The following is a 22,936-nucleotide window of genomic DNA, read 5'->3' on the forward strand; positions in this document are numbered from 1 at the left end:
GATGTTAAAACGGAAGATTGCAATATATATTTGCATTAAGAAAAGGTAAAACAAATCCCTTTTTAAAGAGAGTGAAAATAAGCATGGACCTCCTAGCCAGACAAAATTATCAAACTTTGGTGTCTAAAGTCAAGTACCTAAATCCATATTTAGGCATCTGAGTCAATGATCTGATCTTCAGCAGTGCTGAGCGCCCACAACTTCCATTGATTTCAATGGGAACCTTGGTGCTTAGCACATCGGAACATTAGGTCATTGATTCAGGTGTCTAAACAGGGATGTAATTGCCTAATTTTAGGCATCCACATTTGAAAATGTTAATGGTAATAATTATTTATTGTTCTAGGTAAGATGAAAGAATAGACATTATCCAGTCTATTTTGTAGTGTGTCTTTCTATCTTTCAGCTGCATTTTCCAGTTATCTTCTAGTTTCATATTGAGCACATCCTGAGACAGAAAGAAAAATGCAAAAGATTTCCAGATTGCTGGTAAAATAAAAGAATGGAGATGAGGAATAGATATATTTACTTAATATTTATTCTTTTCTTTCCAGCTCCAAGTACAGCCCAATATGGGATTACCGGTGGTGCTGAAGTTCTGTTCTCCTGCTGGTACCTTGTGTTGACACTATCCTCTTTCACCAGCATATTCTACCTGAAGAACATCATTCTACAATAAATATAAAGAACCATGAAAGGCTTTTAAGGATTCTCTGAAAGTGCTGATGACTGGAGCCAATCTGGTACAGTTTGTTAAAAGCAGCGTGGGATATAATCAGCAGTGCTTACATGGGGATGATCGCCTTCTGTAGAATTGCTCATTATGTAAATACTTTAATTCTACTCCTTTTTTTGATTAGCTGCATTACCTTGTGAAGCAGTACACATTGTCCTTTTTTAAGACGTGAAAGCTCTGAAATTACTTTTAGAGGATATTAATTGTGATTTCATGTTTGTAATCTACAAGTTTTCAAAAGCATTCAGTCATGGTCTGCTGGGTTGCAGACTGTAGTTTACAAAAAAAATATTGCAGTGAAAATGTGATTCTTAAGGCTGCAATACAAGTATTCAGTTCCCTCTTTAAATACGATTCTATCCACAATTATTCAGAAGCATTTTTATTTTAAGAAATCAAATAATATTGCCTTCAAAACATTTCTTCAAAATATAACAGATATCTAGATTTTCTTCTAGCATGATATTCAGGTTTCAAGAATGAGCCTTGTAATAAGACTGCATAAAGCAGTTCCTGCTTCCCCACCCCCCTGTAAATTCAGCATGGGTGTGCCTTCATAAAATATTACTTTTCTTTTCCTCTCCAACATTCTGGAATGTGTATTGGTAATGACAACCTTGTAAATTCAAGCGTACCTAATCTCCAGTTGAGGACAAAGATGCTATTGGCTGAAAAGAATACCGTTCTCTTCCACCTCCAGTGCGGTAATGGAACTGCTCCAAACTCTGCCCACAAAAACTAGATTACTTTTTTTTAACCAGTCAATCAAGAATAGCACAGGTATATTTCCCTTATTTTTTCCCTCTAGTGGTAGTTTAATCTGTAGATTTTGTTTGTAAAACAAGTTTTCCCGGTATAAAATACAGCACAACTCTGTTAAGAGACTTCTTCTGAATGTAGCACTTATCCCTTTCACTGCTCTAAGTCAGAACTCTTAAAAGGCTGTATATGTGAGATCGTGACAGTCCCTTTTTTATTATTGGCCAATACTACATGAATTGATATTCTTGTACTGGAGTTGTACTGATCAGACTAACTTAGCAATGATACTTTCATGCAAATGTTTTTAAATCTCAGATAGCTGAGAACATAGGAAGCATTGAACATACATTTAATATAGATATATTTAAAAACAAGTGGCTCCAATAACTATATTTTGGTCCACCTAGCAAAGGCCGACACATTGCACACTGCATAGTTTCCAGAATTTCATTAATGCACAGCTAAGATTGTATGAATATCTTACCATAACAATTAATTTCACCTTTCATAAATGACCCTTGCAATCCCCACATATTGCATTGAGTTCAAGAGAAGTTTTGCCTGAGTAACAGATTAGATCCTAAAATAGCAAATTTTATTTCTATGACTATAATAGAGTTGTTTTTTAAAACAGCCTCTAATTTTGCTCCCAATTTATTGAACAATCATGCTGTAAATTAATTGTGAGCACTCAGCTGCACTTGCAAAAAAACTAGAGGCTGAAGCAGCGTCCCTTTAAAAATTTGACTCATTATGAAAGTTGACCATAGATGGTCCAGTCCATCACCCATTGTAGTCAGTACAAAGATACCACCAGTTTCAATGGAATTGGATTGGGCCCATACAGAAAGAGCTACTGGTGATTAGAATTTCTAATTAAAACATTAATTACAATATAAAATTATCCGGTCACTTGTTCAGTATATAAAACCACAGTAAATAATAAAAAGACTGTTGCCATGTGAAAGTTGGAGTTCTTTATATCAAAAGAAGATTGTCACTGAACACCATATTGCTAATTTGGCGACATTTTAGTATCACTGCCACAGAAATTTCACTGAGACATGCTCCTACTCAGTCATTTTTTGCTACTGTGTTAAGCTCTGTAACTAGCTAGCTGGGTACTGTACATATTCAGCACTTTCAAGTTCATTTTGCAAATATCCTATTTTTTAAAACTCAAATTAGGGATTTCTTTAGTACCTTGATCAACTGCCCCATTACTAATATATAAACAAAATATGCAGCAAATATGTTGTAATTATTAAATGACGTTTAGATAAGGAGCATAAAAAGAATACACTGACTCCGTAACAGGGCAATAAAATGTATTGAATCACGCTGTTTGTATTCAGTAATGGAGTAGAATATTTCTATTATTCTCTTAAGCTTGTGCGCTAAGCAGGTTCTATTTTCATAAATATGGTGTTTTTTTAAAAACCTCAAATAACATGATGAAATTTTATTAGTTGGGGAAGCAGTGTATAAAACAGTACGACCCATATTGTACACTGTCCTAAGATTCTGCTCACTCTTGTATTGCAGCTTTAAAGTGCTAAGCTCTAGAATCCATTCAACAGGAAAAAATGGTGCTGCAGAAAGTATTACATGTCAGTTACCGTTTTATGAAGACAGAAACAGATCAAGGAGATGTATAACTCATATGCCTCTTCTCACATGAATTAGGAATTGTTTCTATACTGTAGCTGGACCAAATTCTATATTTAGGCTAATTGTTTTTTGCCATGATTACTGACACATGGAATGTGAGGATTCTGGCAGCAGACTAGAGTATGGAAACATTTTTATTAGATATGAAAAAATGAAGTATTTACTTTTTTGCATCATGAGAATATTCTTGCCAATAAAGCCACTGGAAAACATAGGCCAAATTTTCAACCCAGCCTCTGAATTTGCACTTGCCATTTTTGTGAGACAGTTTGTAGCATGCAAAAATCCATGTTTCTAGGCACAACATTTGCTTCTGCAAATTAGGTACCTAAACATCTATCAACTCTGCATGTTCAAAAGTGATAGTTTGGGTGTGCAAATTTAAGAGACCAATTCTACACATAATTACTGGGGCCACTCACATTAACACTATGTTGGTCATTAAGTATTTGTAGGATTGGTCTCTCACAGGGTGTTCATGAACACCTGACCATCTAAGGCCCCAACTGTGCAAAGGATTATGCATATGCGTAACTTCATGCACTGAGTAGTCCCAGAGAAACTCCTCACAGTACATAAAGTTAAGCAAATTCTGAAGTTTTTGCAGGGTTGGGGCCCAACTCAATATTGGTCAAATAAAGTTACTTGCATTTTAGGTTAATCTGTTCCATATAATAACCTGATAATTGTACAGTTTGGGACTTATTGGGACATTCTTTCAACATGGACTGTGCAGACTGTTGAAAATTAAATACAGTAGCATTTTACAAAATTGATCTTTTAATCTCTGGCAAATATTTACTTTCTAGCTGATACTTTCATGATATAGTCTATGTTCATCCAGTTGATACCCCTTACAGTTCAGATTTTTTAATCAATTATTATTATATTTATCCCAACCATGAAAAAATATAGAAAATAAATGGATTTGCTCCAAGCAGTACAACATTTCTTATGCTAAAACTGTGGTCCCGCACTTGAATTACTAAAGTTTGTAATTCCATAAGTTCCTGAATGTGCAATAACTCAGGTCTATTAACTACCATTGCATTGATGACATATGTGGGCAATGGTGCTGTAATTATAGTGTTGTTGACCATGATTCTTTACTAATATTGAATTTAAGGACATCTCAGAATTTCTAATACAAACGCAGTTTCAAGGGTTTATAACTTGGCAGGAAAATATATTCTTCATAACTAGACAGCTTTTTTAACTTTTCTATATATATTTAGAAAATATGCTGTTTCTAAGAGACAGGAGTATTGAAGACATTACCAGTGAAAGCTGCTCTTTTGCACATTTTCAGAGTTAGCACTCTAGCAAAATAATGATAAACGTTATGCCTACCAAAATATCTGCTTACCCCACATAACTGTGTATTAAAGAATGTGTATACCAAAATATGTATTTACCTGGAAAAACAATATGCCTTAAAGTCTAAATATGCATTTACTTCTAAGACTGGATCTTGCTCTTCCAGTTTGGAGGTAAATAATCCATATTTCACAATCTGCCATGGAAGATTTTGTTTCTTAAAAAACAAACATGATCAGTTCTTTTTTTAAAAGTATGAAATAATTTTAAAGTTCTTGTACAAACTAACATATGTGAGGAAAGGAAAAGTTAGGATGAAACTCTGTCCTGACACTCTGACCTGAATTGCAGACAAATCAACTTGTTCTCAGCAATTTTTGCCCTGAGAAAACGACAAGGAGTTTGGTGGTTGCCACAGAAACTTGTACATTTGCAAGTAGATATTACAGAATTGCCTGTACTTACTAAAGGAAATGCTGTGAATAGGTGGTAGGGTACATTAATGCAAGGGCATATGTAAAGATTTTTATAGGTATCACTGAATGCTCATTTTGAATTTTTCTTCTCTCTCTCCCTCTCACAGGAGCCCCCTCCAGCTGGCCCTATTTCCCTGTCTTTAACACAACACAATAACATTTCTTCCACCTCCCAAGCCTTCTGGGATAGAGTACCTCCTATTCTCTTCCTGCCTTCTTGCTCAGCTCCATTCCCTACTCTCTCACATACACACTGATCACTTCCTTCTGATTGCTGGCCTGAGAGTTGGGTCAAGAAAAAATAGCTGGGAACACAAATTATTCCAGGAGTTTCTGACAGTTGTGAGGAAAGACAGTCATATCAGGAGTGCAGCCAGGCAGAAGGAAGGTGTCTGGCTTTAGGGAGATAAGGCAGGACTATACTTACTGTATGCAGAAGTCCCAGCTGGCCCTATTTCCCAGCTTCTGGAAGCCTTCACTCATTCACAGCATTGTACCACCATTAACAATGGCTTTCCAAAATCCTTAGGGCCACATGCAGCTGACGCTGGCCTAAGTGCATGAATATGTGAGAGCAGAATTTAAACTTTAGAAAACACTTTGTCCTGAAACCCTTAGAGAACTGACTAATTAACTCATCATATTGTTGTACCTAGTACTGAGCCTACTGTAGCAATTATAACGGTCTCAGAACAGGGCACAGTGTTAAATACAGTACTACATTTCCTAAAGACCTATGCAGCAAAAAGCACCGGCTTGGCTGCTGACCTAAAGACGCTCTACATGCCTCATTAAAGTTGCTTTCTGTTCTGAGGGTTCTGTTCTGTTCTGTTCTCCCAGGTAACAGCCTCATGATGCTAATATGCAAACAGCTGACTTAGCCCTTCTATCTCCATTCATGTGGCATTCAGAGGTGTTGAAAATGTACTGCTCATGCTCAGTGCACCCTCAGATGTCCTTATGTCAGGTGGACATTCCCTTTGTTGATAGACATTGAGCCTGCTGGGGAAGATCTGTAGAGAGGAAGTGTGGTCTAATAACAGTAGATCAACATGACTGAATTCTGACAACAGGAGTGAGCACATTGCCTAAAGATTACTCCTTTCCCCCATAATAAAACAGTGCCTGGGAGGGAGGGATGACAGGACATCCCAAACTATACCTCACCAGCATCTGGGGTGGGGGGAGTTATAGCTCATGTTATAAAGAGAAATATTTTTAATTAGTCAAAAAAATGGTTCTTAGGCCAGAGCTGGCTTCTCTTAGTCTTTTGTGAGGCTGTACAATGCTCTAGGATGGCTGTAATTTCCTCAGACCGTGTGCCTTAGCTGGAGGTGGATAGATGGATTATTGCTGGTGGAGAATTGTGCAACTGTTCCCACCTCCAAGCTACATAACTATCCCTGAGCTTTTTAGTTTATGCCAGTTTTGCCCTCTGCACAGCACAATTTATCTTCTGAATAGGTATACTTGAGATCTCCTGATCCAGAGCCAGTATAACCTTAACTTTTCTGGCTGTGCCAAAATTTATGTCACATTTTTTGTTCAGCTAGGGAGGGTAGAAGTTGTGAAGTGAAGACTTCAGTTTCAGTTTGACTCATCTTAACTATGTTCATTACACATGAATTGAAACATTAAATGCACTTAAAATGGGTTGGGTCTGCTAACAGTTCAATCATATCTTGCTTTTCTCTATTGAATATTTAGAGGAAGGGGAGCAATTTTAGTCTATCTTCAGAATGGACTCTTACATTATAACTGAAAATAGCCAAGTAAAAAACAACTGTCATAAGGATAACAGGAAAATGCTGAAGGGATTCCAAATGAGATCCATGTTCTGTCCAATACCTGACTCTGGTTCTCAAAATTAATATAAGTTTGGGTGTAGGAGATTTCCCCAGGTCACCATCACCGCTGAGCACTAATTACTATATGCATATTTATTCTTATCCTAACAAGTCGACTTTCTGTTAACCGTATGCCTAATTTCTAGAGTTTGAAGGCTTTGTGAACTTTGTGAACTTCTGCTCTAAAATTTATATATCAACATATTCATTTTACACTTCTGATAAACCAGAGATGAATCACAGCTAAACTCTAGATGCCCTAAATTGGATTTAAAAATATATTTGAAGCTCAGCTCTCCTATGTTTTGGTCTGACCACATATAAACCTGTATTTTAAAACAAGATTTGGGGCCAGATTCTCAGCCCTCCTATGACTATTTTATACCTCTCCAATGGCACAAAGAAACCGTAAAGCTGTTGGATCCAGCCCTTTGAGGATTCCCATTGGAAGGGGAATTGCTGAGTGACATAGTATACTTTTGAGCAGCTCTGCACCATCCACTATCCCATCCCTGGTACAGGAGCATTCTGATACCCCAGCAGTCCTTGGCTGCTCAAATGGCCTGTTGGGGACTGCTCTAACTTATGCCAGGAGCCATCACCATGATTGGGTAAATGTAAAGGTGACATAAGTTCACCTTTCACTTTGATCTTGCTCTGAGCACAGCTCTGCCCAACCAGAGAATTTGGCCCTTAATCTTGAAGAACTTTAAATAGAAATGTAAACAAAAATGAAAAATAATGAGGGGACTGTAATTCTACTTGCAATCAATGTTCATCTATTCACTTTTTTTTTATTCACCTTCTTTGGGAACTATTAAACCTGGTAAAGCTGAAACCACCCGAAGTCAAATAGATTACATTTCTGCAGCAAAACACAGAATTTAAAGACAGGAAAGAAGACAATATTGTAAAGTTAATGCCAATAAGACCACATGAATCTCCCCCGAAATGTTTTAAATATGTGAATATTCGTTATCCTGTCACTGCTTTTTGCAGACTGCCAGCTGAATAAAGGCCTGTAATGATGTATACATTATATTCAGCGTCCAGAGGGCTAAGCAGTCTGTTTTCCCCAATGAACATCTATCCTCTTTATTAATTTCCAACCAAAAGCAAAATACAATTTACCCATTACAAGATGTGAAATATGTACAATAACATAAGCTTTCCACTTAACAAACCCATTACAGTCATAAGTGCACAGCTCCCATTAACCTTAAAGGCATCTACTTAAATGCGACTCTGAAGTGAGAATAAACTGTAGGGACTTTAGATAACACTGATCTTGCTTTTTTGTATATTTCCAATTGTGGAAAGAGGGGACCCATCCCTTTTCCAGTTTTGTGATTATGTCTTGCCCCTCCTCCCCCAGTATAAAAAGCACCCTTTTCTCATCTTCTGGAAGATTAATTTAATTTCCAAGATACTAGTCATTTAGATGTGCTTAACATTTTTGAGGTATCACTTGAGGTAGTGATACTTCATCAACTAAATACAAATGAGAGAGGTAAAACATTCCGGAAAGCTACAGTAAAAGTTGGCCAGTCTGCTTCCACTTAATGCTAATGAGACAGTTTCTTGTAAAAATTCCAACTTGATAGAAACTACAGGAGGTAGCATGGTTCATTAGGCTACAAAAGCTTTAAAATGTTAAAAGGACTGTTTTTCCTCCCTCATTTCAAGTGATTTGCTAAAAGCACTGGGATGTTCCACTATGGAACTTTGAATTCACTCTTCCCTTCATTAATTTTGATCTTTTTACATTTAGAAAAAAGTTAACTTTAGGGTAAGCCACTGTAAATTCCCTTCCCCCCAATGACTGGAAATGTCTTTAAAACTGAAGAGACTATGAGTTTAGTACAGTAAAGCAACAGGACTTATTTTCCAATATATTCTGCCTATAAATGAAGATAATGTGATAAAAATTAAAGAATGTAAATTGCATTTGAACATGTTTAAATTATCTTTAACCACACTGTATAAATCTGTTGGGTCTTTTTACCCATTTGCTCATAGGAGTAGAAAAACAAACTGGATTATGCTAGTTCTATGACCTGACATCCTGCCTAAAACACACTTGAGCAGTGACCTAAGGAAAATGTGGTCAATGGCTCTTCTATAGATACTCCTTTAGAAAGCGATGCCTTTGATTTTAAGCTGCTTTAGCTGGTGTCTGTCAAAAATTCTCTCATTGCTTTCAGTGATCTGGAAAATAAGCTTGAAAGCCAGCCATGTGGAGTTTAGGATAATTTAAAATAATAAAAAAAATTACACGGCATAGTTCACACATTCTTCTGAAGTTTTATTCTGAGACATTTCCATAAATAGTATCTTATGCCACAGTTAATCAAGCAGACATGGTTAAACCACAGGTGAGCAAAAAGCTTGATTATTATTTTTAAGATTTAATGAACCCATCCTATAGGCATGAAAGCAGGAGAATCCCAGAGAAGCTTTTTTATCCATAAAGCGTTGTTTAGCTGTAAATCAGTGTCGTGGTGTTGTTACAAGTATTCAAGTCTTTGTGGTGATAAAGCAGGTCGGAAAATGTTAATGAAGGCACAATTTTGGCAAAAAATTAGAACTGAATTTTTTCACGGTTCCCCACCCCCACCCCCCTTGTTTTCTGACCAATTCTATTGGTGACAACATACATAGAGAGCCAAATCCAGTTCACCTGACTCACTCATGGCCTGTGCTGGCTCCCATTGAAGTCAATGCAGGTTTGGCATTGATTTTAATGGGAGAGAGATTAGGTCCTGACTAACCTCAATGAATCAGGTTCCATTCATGGGAGGAGGGTTTGGCCTACACTGTTAATATCCTCAGGTGCCCCTATTAGAGGTGAAAAATATGTGTCACCGTTTCCAAAGTTGGGTATCAAAAATTAGGCACCTGAATAAAAATATTCTGATTTTTTTTTCCTGAGGTGCTATGTGTGCTCTCAATTGATTTTGAAAACAGCAAGAATCTTGAGTGCTTAGCATCTCTGATCATCAGGGAGTGTGTTCAGAGACCTACATATGGACTTAGATTTTTAACGTTAGGCACCCAAGTTTGCAAGTTGCACCCATAATATTTTTAATCAACAAGTAGCAAGCTGCTCTGGTGCAGTTCTTTATTCAAGTCATGCGGGGGGGTTACACATTAATTTCATTACAAAGCTGCTAAGCTAAGCTTCTATGTTCTGAATTGTTGTTAGGAGATAGTACAGTGGGGTACAAGACAATCTCTCCTGACAAGAGCAGAAGGTTGGGAGCACGGACCCTCCTGGGTTCCATTCTAAGCTATACTTCCCTCCCAGATATGTTGTGAGACTTAATTAAATAGGAGCTCCTCCTAAGATGTGCTGTGGACCCACAATTGCCAGGGAAATTCAGTGAGAGCTGTGCATACTCAATACCTTTCAGTCTCAAGTCCTTAATGTCTGGAAAGTCCTTTGAGGTCCTGGGATGAAAGACGCTATAAGTGCATATTATTCTTATGTAGTCTGTGCTTTCAGTAAGAGGTGTGGAGTTAAAATACTATCTTTTATGTTATTTATATTCATACAACATGGAGGAGATATTTGATTACAGGTTTGCCTTCCCTGTAGATGATTTACTTAGTGGACCAGTTCCAGAGCATTTACAGTATAGTTATTTTTGACATTGCAGTTTTCATTTTTCATTTTGACATTGCAGTTTTCATTTCATTGTGTTAAACACCATCTTGTATGTGAATATAATGTAAAAGGGTACATATTAAAAATTAATTTCAAAAGTTAATTACCCTTAGTAACTCAGCTTCCTAGAACAGTTGTGAGCTACATCAGATTTAACATCCGCTCCTTTTAAATTGAGATTGTTAGTAATGTTAGTCAAGAGGCATTGATGAGCACTTCTGCCTTCAAGATATTTCTCTCAGTAAGTTTGCAGACAAGATACTCAGTTCTTCTGAAATAAAAAGTTCAGCTAAGGGCTTTGACCTTATATCTGAGTACAGAATTAAACACTCTGAGAAAGGTTAATGCACAGATTGAGAGAGTTGAGAATTATACCCCAAAATACTTAAAGAAATAATTTTAAAATGTAAAGATCACTGATCATATATTTTTTGCAAAAGGTACCTGTTCCTATGCTGTCATCTAATCTTTAGGGACTAGATTTAATGCGAAGATTTACATTGACATTCGTGAAAGGAGGATTAGGCCCTAGAAGCATGTGGTATAGGAAAGCATGGAGATGATTTTCCATTAGACAAATACACTTTTTTTTTCTTTTGTAGTTGAATATGGATCCCATGAAAGTGACTAATGGCACCAACTAGAGTTCAGGCATAGCATAGGCAGGCATTGTACAACCTTCCCTACATAGCACTGATAATACACTTCAGTCCTGGCCAGACCTTACTGTTATTTATTTGGTCCTGTCCTCTCAAGACAGCTATACTAAATTTCATGGACCGTACTACACTATAGAGGAACTAGGGTGAAATTACCAAACTCACTGGTATTTGTGATTGAAAAGGAATTTACACCCAGAACACCAGAGATGAAAGGCAGGTGTATTCATCCATTGTGCCACCTAGTTTTGGTTTATTAGCAGTTTAACAGAAACAGTCTAATCATAGAATTATAGAATATCAGGGTTGGAAGGGACCTCAGGAGGTCATCTAGTCCAACCCCTTGCTCAAAGCAGGACCAATCCCCAACTAAATCATCCAAGCCAGTGCAAGTCTTTGTGCAAGCTTTCCCTGCCATTTTCTTTATTTTCCTCCCAAACTAAGACCAAGGAAAGGGGTATACAGGATTTTCCTTTGAAATCTTTAATCCTGTATTTATTTTTCAGGTGGCTTGCAATTAAAAACTGCAATTGTTCTTTTGTTTCCTTATCTAGCTGAGAGTGAAAGAAACTACTTCAGCACTGCTTTGAAATGTATCACTGTTACCCCCAAGCCATTTCTGGGAAAATACCCACTGCAGTGGCATAACCTCTGTCATAACCAGTGAGAAGAGGAAACTACATCATTGTATTTAAAAAGAGAAAAGCTTCTCTTCTCCTTTCCTTCTTTCATCCTCACACACACAAATCAGACCACCATTATGCACTACTGGACCAATTCCCAAATAGCATTGCAAAAGTTAGTTGTCTAGGCTATTACTCACCAATTTATTTGAGCATAAGCTTTCGTGAGCTACCGCTCACTTCATCGGATGCACTGATGTAGCTCACGAAAGCTTATGCTCAAATAAATTGGTTAGTCGCTAAGGTGCCACAAGTACTCCTTTTCTTTTTGCGAATACAGACTAACACGGCTGCTACTCTGAAACCTAGGCTATTACTATAGGCCATGTAATCAATAGTTTAATAATTCACTTGTCTTAACTTAAAGACACTTGCTTATATTTAATATTCCCACTGTTAACAGACCATATGACTAATGAAAAGTTTTGAAAGTTCTAACTTAAATGTACTGTTTTGGGGGCAAAACACCTTCCCACATTCCACAGACGCGGAAGGCCCTAAACTGAAACGCATGACCACAATTCCATTGCACAGAGCAGGCAGCAAATAGGCCAGGGAAATGCTTTATCCTTTGCACTACACAGAGCACTGGCTGCAGCCAGAGGACCACTCGCTGAAGGGGGGCACAGCAGCAGATACTATAGCCCAGAGGCTCTGTTAGCAGCTGCACTAGAACTCCTGGCTCCTGGCACAAGGGGTGGAGAATTCCATCTTAGCTCCCAACCCAAGGAGAGACTCCCCTGCTTAAAGCCAGTTTAAACAAGGACCCAGGATTGGGCCCTTGCACGGTTTTCAGGCCCATTTCTCTCATACAGAGTTCGCAGTCTCTGGTCTTCACAATCCTTGAAACAGATTCTAAGGGCAGAATGTCTAGAAGGAATAAGCGGGGGTAGGGTGACCAGATGTCCCGATTTTATAGGGATAGTTCCGATATTTTTTTCTTAAATAGGCATCTATTACCCCCCATTCCCATCCCAATTTTTCACACTTGCTATCTTGTCACCCTAGTTGGGGGGGGAGGAGGGAATATACAGACTAATGCAAAAAACAAACCTTGTGTCAGTGAGAAATGGCATTTGTGTGTAATTATCAAATTATCAAAATAATTCCAGACTCAGCTTACTGTCTGGAATTCACACTTGATTTAATGTGATGACAAATATAAAACATGTTTATTTAATCTGTTTTGCATTCTATTTGTGATGAGTAAAATGAGAATATTTTCTTTTTGATGTTGAGAGAAGTCTTACTGAGATTGCTGTTAGTGGGTCTAAGGGCTCAATTCTGATCTCCTTACTTCATTTGAGTTGTACCTAGCTCCATGAGAAGCCCCATTGTTCTCAATGAGGCTACTCAAGTAAGATCCACTCACTGTAAGGGTGGCACGCAGAATTTTTCTGCACAAAAAAATCTTTTTTGCACAAAAAAATCTTCTTTGCAACACTTGTTTGGATTTAAACCAATTCATTTTAGTCTATGACTGGGGACCAAATAATGAGACTGGAAAATACCCAAGCCTCAAACTAGGCTAGGCTAGCCAGTGACACAAACGTAGCAACCCCCCGTCCTCCCTAAGTAAGAGAGCTCTGAGGGGAAAAGGCTGTTGCCTGCTAGTGAGAGGGGCTGCTAAGGCCAGCTCTGATGCAGCATCGCTCATCCCTATGCCAGGTTTTTCCTGTGTGTTTCCTCCTCTTTCCAGGACATGAGGCCACTTGCAGTGGTGTGGGGCACTGAGGTTTATATGCTGGAAACACATTTTGTGTGGCATTGCAGGCTGGAAGTAGGTCTCAGGGGCTTTCTTTGGTTTGTCTCCTGATTTTTGAACTCTTCACTCTGGCAATACTTGTTCCATTTGCACATCAGACTACCACATGACGGCTCTGGGCCCATCCTGGGCGCCCCCTCCTGGGGCTCCTCTTGTCGTGCACCGCTGTCACTTGCAAATTTATTTCACCTTGTTATCCATTTTCCGACTGCTCTCTGGTCTTAAAAAAGTGCTTCCCTGCCCAGGATTTGATGACACGTATATAAATAATACATGCAAATATACTTAAACAAGATATCGCAGGTCTACATTTATTTGCAGTTAAAAATAATAATATTTAATAATATTAAAAATAAAAATAGCCACAAACAGTATCACTACTGTAAACTGTAGTGGTTTTGAATCATTACTGTAGAATGCTGCAGTTAATAAGGGTAAATTAGCTGTTCCATCCCTAATATATTTAAATAAGCTCTCTCAGCCCTTAAATATGGTTTTGTTTTCCAAACTATGTATAATTTAGTGGGATTGCTTTAGATTAGGGAAAACAGGAAAGCAAGCAAGCGAGTGTATCATCCATAATATCCATCCTACATATTCTCCTGTTCCTTTGCAGACAGACAGAGGTTTAACAGGAAAAGAGAATCATAGCTATGTACTTCCAAGTTAGGAGCTAATGAATTTCCATCATCAGGTCATGACAATCTTGGCATTTTTGAGATCACTTGAAGCCCTGAATTATTCCACACCCACCTGGACCCACTTTCAGATAGATTTAACCTGTCCAAGGGACAAAATCTGTTCTCGGATTGGTCTCAGGGCAAATTGCTCATGCTTAAATAAGGGTGGAATTTGGCCCAAGACAGTAAGATCTCATGGTTGTCTTATCCTATATAACTATCTTTCCCAACTGATCCCCTCCTTCCCTTGCTCCACTTCAACCCCACCATGTGTTTGTTACAACACCTCTTAACTTACACACACACAACCTGGCTAGTCATTTGTGTCCCATCTACACAAATATGCTCTTTATTTGGGAAACACTGGTGCAGTTATTCAGAATCTGATGCTTCTTCTTCTTTCTTAAATGCTTTGATCAGCAGTGAAATAGCTAACCATGTTGACATTGAAAGTAACATCACTGGTGTCTTAGATAGTATCCATTGAAATGAATATGGCAGTGCAATCCTCAAAACTCTTGTTTCAAGCTTAGGCAGACTTCTGCACATAGGTTGCACTTTCTTTATGTTTTAGTTTCAAAGATTTTCTTTGAGAATGTAACACCTAGAGACTTACATTTTTTTTGAAAATCAAAGCTCAGACTCTGTAGAACTATTGAGGAGTCTGTCTGGGCTAGTTCCACAGAGGGACACCCCCTCCCCCATAAGGATATTCCGATGTCCCCGTATCCAGGTTGGTTTATAGCAACTAAGAGTCCAAAATCTCTTCTGTCTCTGAAAGCTGTGGTGCAAGTTGCTAGAGCATATTGCAGTTAGAGTTGTGGCTGAACTGAGAGGGTGGATCTCAAACCACCAAGTCTTCCATCTCCAAACTTGATGGGTCCAGCCAGTCTTTATAATAGGCCAAATCAGAACACAGAATCTGAACACGCCTGCACTGTGGGAAAGCTTGGATCAGGATCTGAATGCCACTGCTCAGGTTCATCTATAGTTCCAGTGCCACACAAATTGTAGCTTCCCCTCAAAAGACCGAAAGGGCTCACCTCCTGAATACTCCCACTGAGCCAGAGAGCAGATATCCTGCAATGGCTCCTCATCACTGGTTCTCAGGAGTGGCAGTAGTTCTTGCTGAACTACAATATATATATAATATGCTACTGAGTTGTGTGGGGGTGTGTATAAAAACCCATACGCACCTCATCCGCTGCTGCTGGCATAAACTATATGCCGCTTGCATCCTAATTCTGCAATCCTTATTCATGCCAAGTTATACTTATTCACAAAGGGAGTCCAGCAGAACCCAATGAGAATATGTGTGTAAGTTACTACTCACTGTGAATAAGGGTTACAGTGTCTGGTCTTTCAAAATGTAAACACTTGATTGGCAGTGAAAGCTAAGCAGCCATTCATCTAAGTGCATAAAATGTGTCTGTAAAGATGCACCAATGATACGTGTACATGTGAAATTGCAGATGCAAAACTAGAGGTCATTTTTCCAAATCAGCCCCGTTATATCATGATGTCCTGACCAGAGAGCCTTTGTATTAATAATCTTCCTGCTAATTTGCATTTTCACACACATTTTCTTCCCCTTTCACACTTAGCGATTTGGCTCATTCACCTTTAGCTTTCTGAATAAGACAGCATGCAAAATCCTCTAGAGGATCTATGTCAGTTTCACACTGTATCCTTAAAAAGAACCCTTTTTCCCAGGTTACAGAGTAGCAGCCGTGTTAGTCTGTATTCGCAAAAAAAAAAAGGAGTACTCGTGGCACCTTAGTCTCTAAGGTGCCACGAGTACTCCTTTTTCCCAGGGTACATTCAGTTTTCATGTAACTACAGTATCGCCTATACCTGTTAAGTACAAGGCAAAGTCAATTTGTGAATTTTTTCTAAGTACTTCTTATGGATCTTGACTCTAATGTAGATCCTTAGAAAATTAAACAAAGCCTGTGTTACTCATTTCAGTTTGAATGCTACTCACAAATTAATGGTCCCATTAATTAGACAACTGAAACTGCAAAAAGGAAGAAAAAAAAAAGAGTGCATGGTGTTTTTCATTTGAAGGTACCATGCTCTAAAAGATGTTAAACAGTTGAGCCAGATTTTAACAAATGCTAAGAGAGGTTTTAATTGGGGCTGACACGTGAACTGAGCAATCTTACAGTACATTATATATATGAAGGGTTGTTTTAACTAAAACCTAGAATTATTATGTGTAATTAATGTTATAAATGAACAGATATGAATGGCATCTTTTTGGTGCCAAGTGAATACTAATGCACACTTTATTCTCAGCAGGTTCCCTATGCGCTCTCACTGCAGCTTGCTAACTAGGTAATGTTTCACAATAGTAACCTGTTTGGCATCAGATCAGTAAACAAAAGGCACAAGGATAATGTGTTTGCTCTTTCTCCACAAAGACACGGGATAATTTACCTTTCCATTTAATTTACTGTCTGGATCTATCTGTCTTTTGTATTCTGTGTAGCCCTTAAGAATATACCGTAAGTGTCTCCTGAAGTATCAGACCTAATTGAAAAATGCAGTTCAGGTACAACTTGATAGATGAGAATGATTCACAAGTTCCAAAATAGAATCAGCCAATTTTTAAAAGATCATATTCTTTGTTAATTAGGGGGGAAAGAGATTAGCTTATAGAGAGAAAATCATTTGGCATACCTGAGGATATGAGACTACAATATATTCCTGGAACTGCAGCATAGATACATTACAGAGCAGACAGAATGGGGTTACTTGAAATTATTGCTATGACCTATACCTTTAAACATCCTTAGGGGGAAAAAAACATCAAAAGACCTGCACATGTCTACTAATCATTTCAGGGTGGGGGGGGAAGAAGTCTGTTCTTTATAGGAACCTACCTCTGTGATTTGTTTTGTTCAAAGAATAGATTTTGCATTTCCATATGCATGTCAAGGCTGACATTAAATATTAAAGCAAGATATTAAAATTTCAAAGAATCTGAATTAAACCAAAAGTATTCAAAAATAAGTGTTCCTGAATATTTAATATTAAGGATTTCATAATTAGTTCCAGAAAACTCTCAAGCTAAAAAAAGAGGGATTTTTTTAAATACTGGTCACAGTCATGATCTTTGGATTGATGTGGCGTGTGTGCTACACCACTGAGAAGGGCACCTCCTCTGCTTGTTGTCCTTCTCGTTATTTGTCCAATGAGGGAGTCAACTTAATGATATTCTACAAATAATTGCTATTATGTATATCTTTACTGAGTAATTAATAGATATTAGGGCCAAAAGGGACCATTATGATCAGTTAGTCTGACCTCCTGCATAACCCACATCGTAGAATTTCTCCAAGTCCTGCATCATGCGCATGGTTCTGGTTGGGCTTTTAGAAGATAGCCATTGTTCACTGAAGATTTCGAGTGATGGAGAATCCTCCACGTCTCTAGGTAAGTTGTTCCAATGGCTAACTACCCTGACAGTTAAAAATGTGTGCCTTATTTCTAGTTTCCATCTATCTTCAGTTTCCTTCAATTGGTTCCTGTTATTCCTTTGTCTGTTAAATTAAAGAGCCCTCAGCCATCAGAAATTTTTCCCTCATGTAATTACTTACAGACTGTAACAAAGTCACCTCTTAACCTTCTCTTGGATAAACTAAACAGATTGAGTTTCTTTAGTCTCTCACTGTAAGGAAGTTTTCCAGACTTCAAACCATTTTTGTAGCTATCTTCGGAATCCTTTCCAATTTCTCACAGCTTTTTTCAAGTCTGAACAGCGGAATTGGACACACTATTCCAGTAGTGGTCTCACTAATGCTATATACAGTGATAATACCCCCTCCTACATTTGAAATCAATAGGATTATGTACAGGATTAAAGATACATTTGGTTATAACTGTTTACAGGATTGGTCTCTAAAAGAGATATAATTAAGCATATGCCATGGTATAATACCCAGACTTCAGTACCTGAGTAGGTATGTATATTTCTGCAAAAACACAATTATTTCGGTATAACTACATCACTGAAGGTGTGAAAAATTCTGATCTTAGTTACACTGGTGTAACTCCAGAGAAATGCTAAGGAAGTTGGAGCAGTTACTCTAGATTAAATACCAGTGCAAATGAGATTAGAATCTGGCACAGTATAGTATACTGGTGCCGAAACACATGCCAGTCGCCTTAGATAGCCAACTATGTATTTGCAGTCAGCCTTTGCAGTATTCAAAGTATTTCATATCGTAAATAGAATAATGGGAAGTGCAAGGGAGCACTGTGTATACTGCAGTAACCTGATCTATTTATCCAAGGTAAAACTGGTACACTTTGAAGAATCGTCACTATTATGCAGTCATTGGACACCCCATTTCCATTTTGGATCAAAGGCGAGATCCTCAGCAGGTGTAAAGCAACATAATTTCCATTGACGTCACTGAATCAATTCCTGTTTACACCACCTGAGAATCTGGCACATATTTTTGGATAGTGTATTGTTAGTAGTATTTATTTATTATTTGTATTCCAATTGCACCCAAAAACTAATCAGGATCATTGTGCTGATTGCTGTACAAACACGAGGGATGACCCTCCCTGAAGTACCTACTGAAGGTTTTTAGTACCCAGTTATCATTCATTAATACAATCAAAGTAAAATGTTATAAAAGTCCCAAATTTTTAAGTTTCAAGGTTATTAATTTCCTGCAATGTGCTGCTTTGAGACAGCTCCCACAGACATGTGAGATGTGAAGGAATTTGGTTCACCTTTGGATAGATGAAAAAGAGAATGTGTTGGTTGTGTACATCTTCTGCGTCCTTTGATTTTCATCTAGCTTTCTGAGATTATAACATAATTCCATTTTAAGTAAGGTATGAAATGGTGCTGTATAACTCATGCTACCTGGTAGCAGAATATCTTGATTTGTTTGAAGAATACATAAGCCACTAAAATATTGTTATCTATCTTCATTTGTAGAAGGTGCCTAACACTGAGCTGCCTACGTGCCAAAATATGTTATTTTTACAGCATGTCTCTTTTTTTAAACAATATTAAAACCTGGCAGGCACCTAAAGTATATTTCTGCCTCATTTTGTGCAGTGCAGTGATCGTGGGTTAGTTTAATCCTATAGTTAGATAAGGGACTAGGAGTCATAAGACCTGGGTTCTATTTTCATCTCTGCTTCTCTGTGACCTTGGGCAAGTCACTTCATGTCCCTGAGCCTCCAGGTTGGGATCAGTAAAATGGGGCAAATGATACTCATCTCCTTTGTGAAGCTGTTTGAGAGGTAGAGATGAAAAGTGCAATATAAGAACTATTATTACCATTATTTACTCCAGGATGCAGTCAAGAAATGGGAGGAGCTACAGTTGGGATTCAAATGGTTTCCAAAAAAATTTAGCATCAAGCTAAAGAGAGCAAATAAAGCCAGTGACTTACAGCATTTACTATACATAACCAAGTTTCAGAGTAGCAGCTGTGTTAGTCTATATCTGCAAAAAGAACAGGAGTACTTGTGGCACCTTAGAGACTAACCAATTTATTTGAGCATAAGCTTTCGTGGGCTACAGCCCACTTCATCAGATGCCACTGCATGCATCCGATGAAGGGGGCTGTAGCCCACGAAAGCTTATGCTCAAATAAATTTGTTAGTCTCTAAGGTGCCACAAGTACTCCAGTTCTTTATACATAACCAGGAATCCTTCACACAGTATCCTATCCAATAACCTGTTTATAAGCTGGCTGTAACAAGACTGCTATCAGACTAATAAGACTAAGCTACTGTATGTGCATTTTCACCTGTATAACTAACACAATATTATGAACAATACTGTTCTGGGCTGCTTCTTCCTCTTCAATGGAAACAATGCTCTGTATTAAGTCATATTACAAACCTACAACCTGGTACATTTTGAACCACTGCATTGAAGTGCAGTCTTACAGTTTGTGAAGTCATTTACACCCAGGTAAAATGAGTGCAAGGTCAGTGTAAACAGAATGTAATGAATGTGGCATTCTGATTTGCTAGCAGCTTACACTCACTTTGCACAAGATGCAAAGCAATAGAGCAGCAGGCCCTGATAATGGACGGGGGGCGGGAAGCTGCTATGACCCAACAGTACAGATATTTATATAAACATTCACAAATTTCTGTCCAATAAAAGTAAACATTTCCTTTATGTGCACATAAAAACTCATTGCAATAATGTGTGAGACGAAAAGAAAGTCATCAGCCTATAGTCAATGGTGACACAAAGTAATTACAGTACCCTCCTTCAGAAGATAACATGACTTTAACACTGCGAATTGCTATAGCTTCAAATAATTTCCAAAGGAAATAATGACTTGTGCTACTGCAGCCCATTGGGAAACCTCACAGAAAACCATGTGAGATCTCCAGAGGAGACAGTAATAAACTCATATCTCCTCTTTACCTAGCCTACTGCCACTTTGGTAAAAATGCTTTAATATCAATAAGCACAATATTGTAGCTTCTGTCCCAGAGATTTTCCCCTTCTTCCTTTCTGTGTTTCACAAAATCATTAGTGATTCCTATGTATTAGACTCAGCCAGAGTTTGAAGTGTGGCACAGTATGGCTTGGGAGTGCTAAAAGTAATAAACACTGGGCAGACCTCCCACATGTACACTGTGTTCCACTCTCTTTATGGGTTATTATCTTGTGACTGTGTTTATTAATTTGCCGGACTTGTTTTTAGCTCTTCACTCAATAACACGCAGTAGAGCTAATAACATTTACTTTCAACAAAATGTCATATTATGGTGGGGGGGACTTGCAGAGATAAAACCATATACTGACAAAACAATAAAAGAAAAATCAATCTTTATGACAGATGAGAGAGTGAGATTTACAGTGTAATCAGAAAGACACAAAGAGATTCATGGGTTGTAGGGAATGGTATCTAGGCAACATTATTCCATAGATGGGAACACAATCACATGAGCATGATCTGTTTCCTTATTTCTGAACAAATCTTTCAGCTCATTCTGTTGAAGTGCATGGCTGAAGTGCACACATCTTAGTTCTGAATCTGTATCGGCGCAGGTCTCCTTTCACTGAGCTTCTGAACTCCTCAAGCCCTATGCTTTTTTGATGCGATCAGTTGGCACAGAACATGCACTTGGCAAATTGTTCAAGATAAGGGGCAGCTCCAGTGAAAGATGCAATATGTTACATTCTTCTGCGTCTGTGCTGTTAGATATTTAGACCTGCAGTCAGAATAAAAATGAAGAGCTGATCTGTTCCAAAAATGAGCTTCTGGAAATTAAATTATTGTCCCTATTAATTTTGCTCAGCTTTACAGTATGCCTTATATGCAAGCAAAACGATGAGTCAATTAGAATTTAAAAAGACTGCTCCTTTAGTTTAATAGCGTCTATATTTTAATTTATACTTTAAAACAACAAAGCTAAACCCTCTTTAAATTGTTTTGGGACTTCTAATCTGCACAAGTTAGAGTCCTGTGGCCAGATCCTCAGCTGGTATAAATTGCCACTTTATGCTTGTGAAGGAACCACCCACTTCTTTTTAAAATCCCTCCTCTCCTGCAAGAGAGATCCTATGTTGCAGGGTGAAGTCCCTCCTCCCTCACAGCAGCCATTAGGTTGGTTGAAATGCTGGCCCCACTGAAGTCAATGAAGCTGTGCCAGGATTTTAGTCCTAAAGTTTCCTCTTTCATCCATGAGCTAGAGGTGAGTGGAGCTTCAAATTTAACAGACACCTTCTGGTTAGAAGCTGCTATTAAAGACAGAGCCTGCAAACAAGATCCAAAGAGCAGCTATGTTGTTCCCCTTTCCAGCAGCTACGGCAGCAGAAGGGCTGGGTTTCCTGCCAGGACTTGCCCAGAGAATTCACAGTTTAAACCATTCCACTCATACCTTCTGTATCTACCTTTAGCTAGTATGTTTGGTCATCTGCCTAGTACGTGTCTGATCATTTTTCAAACCTCAATTATGAAAATACAGCTTCTGTAATAGCGACAATCCATTTCACTGCAGAAATCCTGGCCCCAAATTCCCATTAATACAGCCAGGATTTCACCTCAGAACCTTTGCTGACTTCCTGTGAGGATGCTTCTCTATCTCGTAGGAGATTCCACTGCTAGCTTTTGTGGTAGACATTTGGTGAAGGCAGAAAGGCTAATCAGTCCATCAATAGAAAGTCATGACTCAGTAAAACAAAGGTATTATTCTCACTATGTCATGCAATGTATAGTAAAATGTCTTTATTTATGGCATTCATATGTTTTGTCTTGCTCTAAATAGGTGTGTGGCAGGTCAGTGCTTTAGGTGATCTCACTTTCAGACTCAAACTGTTAGATGGGTACAGAGGGCTCAGATACATTTATATACTGTACATTTGCAATAGCGAGAGTTTCATTAGGTGTACCTTCTCTGACTGGAAAATAGATGTTAATGTTATCCTGCATGAATATAGCTGAAGGGGCAGTCATCTGTCATTAAGACTCAGATATTCTAAGAGCGTAGTTTGGTGACGATAGCTTAAGGTACAGCTTTAGATCTTTTCCCTGAGTCAGAATGGGAAGCTGTTATTTGTGTGGAACTCTTACTTACCCAATAGTTTTGATAAAACTGAGCATGATGATGTTGTTGTTGTTATTTGGCTGCATTGTTATTTCTATGAGTAATTGAAAACTTTTGACGTTAGCA

The 22,936-nt window shown here is 38.1% G+C and overlaps 1 protein-coding gene across 3 annotated transcripts in view; it reads left to right on the top strand.

Annotated features, from left to right (window-relative positions):
* NEGR1 (neuronal growth regulator 1) overlaps positions 1–19,774 on the top strand; it is a 600,029-nt gene extending 580,255 nt beyond the window's left edge. For 2 of the 3 annotated variants that reach the window (XM_043520871.1, XM_007063440.4), the window contains one exon: positions 555–19,774. In XM_043520871.1, coding sequence (XP_043376806.1) covers positions 555–679 — 125 coding nt within the window. In that variant the 3' untranslated portion in view covers positions 680–19,774. The remainder of the gene's footprint in view (positions 1–554) is intronic. The other variant, XR_006283270.1, reaches the window with a different exon arrangement.
* The last annotated feature ends 3,162 nt before the right edge of the window (positions 19,775–22,936 follow it).

The sequence above is a fragment of the Chelonia mydas genome, chromosome 8, assembly GCF_015237465.2.
Source record: "Chelonia mydas isolate rCheMyd1 chromosome 8, rCheMyd1.pri.v2, whole genome shotgun sequence".
NCBI classification, from domain to species: domain Eukaryota; kingdom Metazoa; phylum Chordata; order Testudines; family Cheloniidae; genus Chelonia; species Chelonia mydas.